The sequence below is a fragment of the Polypterus senegalus genome, chromosome 13 (genome assembly GCF_016835505.1).
Source record: "Polypterus senegalus isolate Bchr_013 chromosome 13, ASM1683550v1, whole genome shotgun sequence".
In the NCBI taxonomy this organism is placed as follows: Eukaryota; Metazoa; Chordata; class Cladistia; order Polypteriformes; family Polypteridae; genus Polypterus; species Polypterus senegalus.
The window spans coordinates 1583812-1587590 of record NC_053166.1 but is presented as its reverse complement, the minus strand read 5'-3'; the positions used below and the strand labels follow the sequence as shown (position 1 = coordinate 1587590).

General features: G+C 43.8%; 1 protein-coding gene across 1 annotated transcript in view; it reads left to right on the top strand.

Annotated features, from left to right (window-relative positions):
• The first annotated feature begins 98 nt into the window (after positions 1-98).
• anapc2 (anaphase promoting complex subunit 2) overlaps positions 99-3779 on the top strand; it is a 43454-nt gene continuing 39773 nt past the window's right edge. Inside the window, exon 1 of the mRNA XM_039775289.1 lies at positions 99-303. Coding sequence (XP_039631223.1) covers positions 223-303 — 81 coding nt within the window. The 5' untranslated portion in view covers positions 99-222. The remainder of the gene's footprint in view (positions 304-3779) is intronic.

Genomic DNA, 3779 nt, shown 5'->3' with positions numbered 1-3779 from the left:
GGCTCCCGTCTCCTAGGAAACCAACCGCCAGACTTCCGCCAGCTCAGTCTACTCGCTCACATGCTCAGTCCGCCAAGGGACTTCCGGCCGCTCAAAATCGTCATCAGATCGCGCCGACAGAGCGCGTAGTGGGTTGTGCGATGGACTCCCAGAGAAGAGTGCTGGACTGTTGCACGTAGAGAGACGTTTTAATTACGCGAGCGAGTCCAGCCGTGCTCAGACATGGCGAGTTGGACCCCCGAGGTGATGGCTGCCTGGAGCACGCTGAGTTCGGGACTGGTGCCAGTTTCGGCACACTGGAAGGTAAGTGGAACAGCAAAATGCAGCTAATTGCATGCAGCGGCGAAGGTACGGTTTGTGCCATTTCTACGCTTGTCATTTACACTTGGTTTGATAAGCACTTTAAATCGGAATATGTCGCGCTTTTTAAGTAATAAGCTTCTTTGGATTTCAAAACAGTACGCCTTTTAATGTCTGTCAGGGACTGGGACTGATGTTTTTATCCATAGCTAAGTCTAGGATGATCCGATTTGCAAAGTCTGGTGTAGCATGTACACTTCCGTTAAAAAGCTTTGGAACACCCTGCCTGTTTCAGTTTTTTATGGAAATGCACGCAGTTTAATGTCTTAATATTTCATGAAATCAAGAAAGCCAAACTGTGGTAACCGTTTTGATTCAGGGTGCCAGTCACTCCAACAAGACACCAACTCTGCCTCAGGCAAAAGAACCCCAGACCATCACACGCCCTCCTCCTTGTTTGACAGTTGGCGTCACACACTGAGGACCATCACCTTTAAGGAACCGCTTTCTTCCTGCCACTCGCCTTGTCAAACCTGCAGCACAAAGTCTCCTCTTCACAGTCCAAACTGACACCTGCTTTTGTCGACCTGCAGTGTTAAGCTGTTGTTGAAGCTGTTAGGCTGTGAGGCGCCTGTCTGTTACGCAAGCTGGGGACCCTCAGAAACTTGTCTTCTGATTGGGTGGTGACTTTGGTTCTGCCAGATCTCTTCCTATCAGAGTTGCCAGTTACCTTTGGATTGCGTAGGACGCCACTAGACTCACGGACACTTTTATTTGTTTGCAATTTCTCTAAATGAAAGGCCTACACTTGTAAAGGTAATAAAGCTCTTGTCTGATTTCATGTGTTAATTGCCATTTTCATGCCATTATTACTTATCAGTTTTTGTCTAACCTAAACTTTAAATTTTAACCTCTGGCAGTTTACTGCTTACCCTTTTCACCATTTTAGGTCATCCATTGCATTTCAGATGATTACATTTGAAGAAAAACTAAAACTTTTGACCGGGAGTTTATCTGTGTTAACTCTTGCCCACACATAATGGCCGTACTCATTTGTTTGTTTTGGCTCTTCATCACCAGAGAGGGGTCAGAGAGCGAGAGGTATGAAGTATGTGCCGATAACTCGTTGCACCGCACCCACCACATGACAAGCCACCTGCATTGGGACCTAATTGCAGCGGGTAAAACATCAGCACCACACTGGGACAGTGGGAGGTTTTTTAACAATGGCTGGAGTGCCAGTCCTGCCACCAACTCACAAGTCTTCCCTGTAAGATCGGGGGCCTGCTTGCAGGGCTGGATGCAGATGGATCAGGACAGGATAAAAACATTTTAACAAATAGACATAAATGCTTCTACATCAAATCATTACACAGTTTTTGAAATTAAATATTTTATATTTCATAAACATCGGTGCTGCGCCTCTAAGCATCTCTGTGCATTTACTACACTAAATTTGTGGGCGAACCCATTTCATTTAATTGTGCATAACCCTTCCTTAATGCATTTTGGACAAACCCAGTGCATGTTATTCGATTTCACAGGTCCATGTTAATAATAATAATACCTTTTATTTATACAAAGGGGCCTTTCTGAGCACTCGAGGACACGGAACAAACAGTCAATAAAAAAGCACATTATAAACAAAACCTAAAACATAGAAAATATAAAAATTAATAATCAAACAAAGCCACTGGTTTTTATAAAGAAAACACCATTTTGAACAGATGGGTTTTAAGTTTACATGTGAAAGTTGAGAATGATTCAATATTTCTAAGCTCAGTAGGTAGTGAGTTCCAGAACGGCTGAATGCTGCGCTCCCTATGGTCAGGTGGATGGAGGAGGAGGAGGAGGAGAATCTAAGGTTACGTGAGGGAATGGCAACATGAAGAAGGTCAGACAGATATTGAGGGGCGAGATTATGAAATTATGAATGGTCTTAAATGTTTATCTATCATATAGCGCCTTTCACATCTATCTCTATCTATCTATCTATCTATCTATCTATCTATCTATCTATCTAGTATATAGCACCTTTCACATCTATCTATCTATTTAGTATATAGCACCTTTCAATCTATCTATCTATCATATAGCACCTTTCACATTTATCTATTGTCGCAGTAGGGGGCGCTAGTGCTCCCTTGAACCCTCAGGTACCACGCCAAAACACTAGGTAAAAGTGCAATAATTCTTTTATTATAATAATTATGTGCACTAAGCACCCTCCACTCCACACTATACTCACAAATAAACACAATAACTACAATGATAAATCAACAATCCTCCACTCCCAGACGCGTTGCCCTCCTACCACTCAGCTCAGCTCTCCGTCTGGGAGCTCCCACCGTCCTTTTATAGTCCCTGACCCGGACGTGTTCCTGGCCAACAGTCCACAAGTCCTTATTCCTTCCGGGTCAGGGTAAATAGTACTTTTGCTTCACCCCGGAAGCCCATCGCTCTTCATGTGACGAACTTCCGGGTCGTAGTGCACAAATGAGTCTACTGGCCTCCCGACAGCGATTCCCAGTGGTCTCCAAGGTATCCAGCTGGGCTGCGCATAAAAACTACATAGTCCATGAGGCCCTGCTGGAACTCGGGACCCGTCCATGCTCTCGGGAAAGCTCCTCCTGGCGGCCTGGGGGTGAGGGCCGGAATATGAATCTTATCTATCTATCTATCTATCTATCTATCTATCTATCTATCTATCTATCTATCTATCTATCTATCTATCATATAGTGCCTTTCACATATCTATTTGTGTATCTGTTACATATCGGTCTGCTCTGTGCACAGCCCCATGTGGATGCTCATGACATTGTGAACCTTCCTTGGACCCGCACACCTTGCTCGGAAATGTCCCAAGTGTTGTACTAATCTTAGGTAAATAAATAGACATATTTTGTTTATTTGTTTCTGTGATAATCAGCCTGTTGTGCTCGTTTAGTTGCCAACTTAAGTTCGCCCACTTTGTGCCTGCGTGTGACCTGCGGATGTCCCCTCCGTGGCAGGTTCTTCCCTGTTCCCCAATGTGGTCACAGTGAGGATGTGTTGGAATATTTGGGAGGTATTTTCTGCAAAAAAGAAGATGAAAACGAAAATTATAAAATGAAAATGCAATCTCTCCTTTGTAATTTCATTTTCAAAGTGTGTGCGCAGCTGCAAAGGACAAAAAATTGTGGGAAATCGAGGTGCAAAGCCCCAGCCACTGGCATGCACTATTTGCATGTTGAGAACTTGAAAATGAAAATGCAGAGTGGAGATGCTTTTTACTTTTCATTTTTGCAGCCTCATTGCAAAAGAGATAAAGTATAAAGTAAGGTCAGATGGCCAGGAATGACAGAAAAAAAACAAAAAAAAAAAACTCCAGAGGGCTGGAGAAAAACCAAAGAAACTCTGCGGGAGTTCAGAGGCCACGAGACCACCCAGCCAGCCCCCACTACCCATTCTACTTAACATCAATGATGTCAATCAGTCCT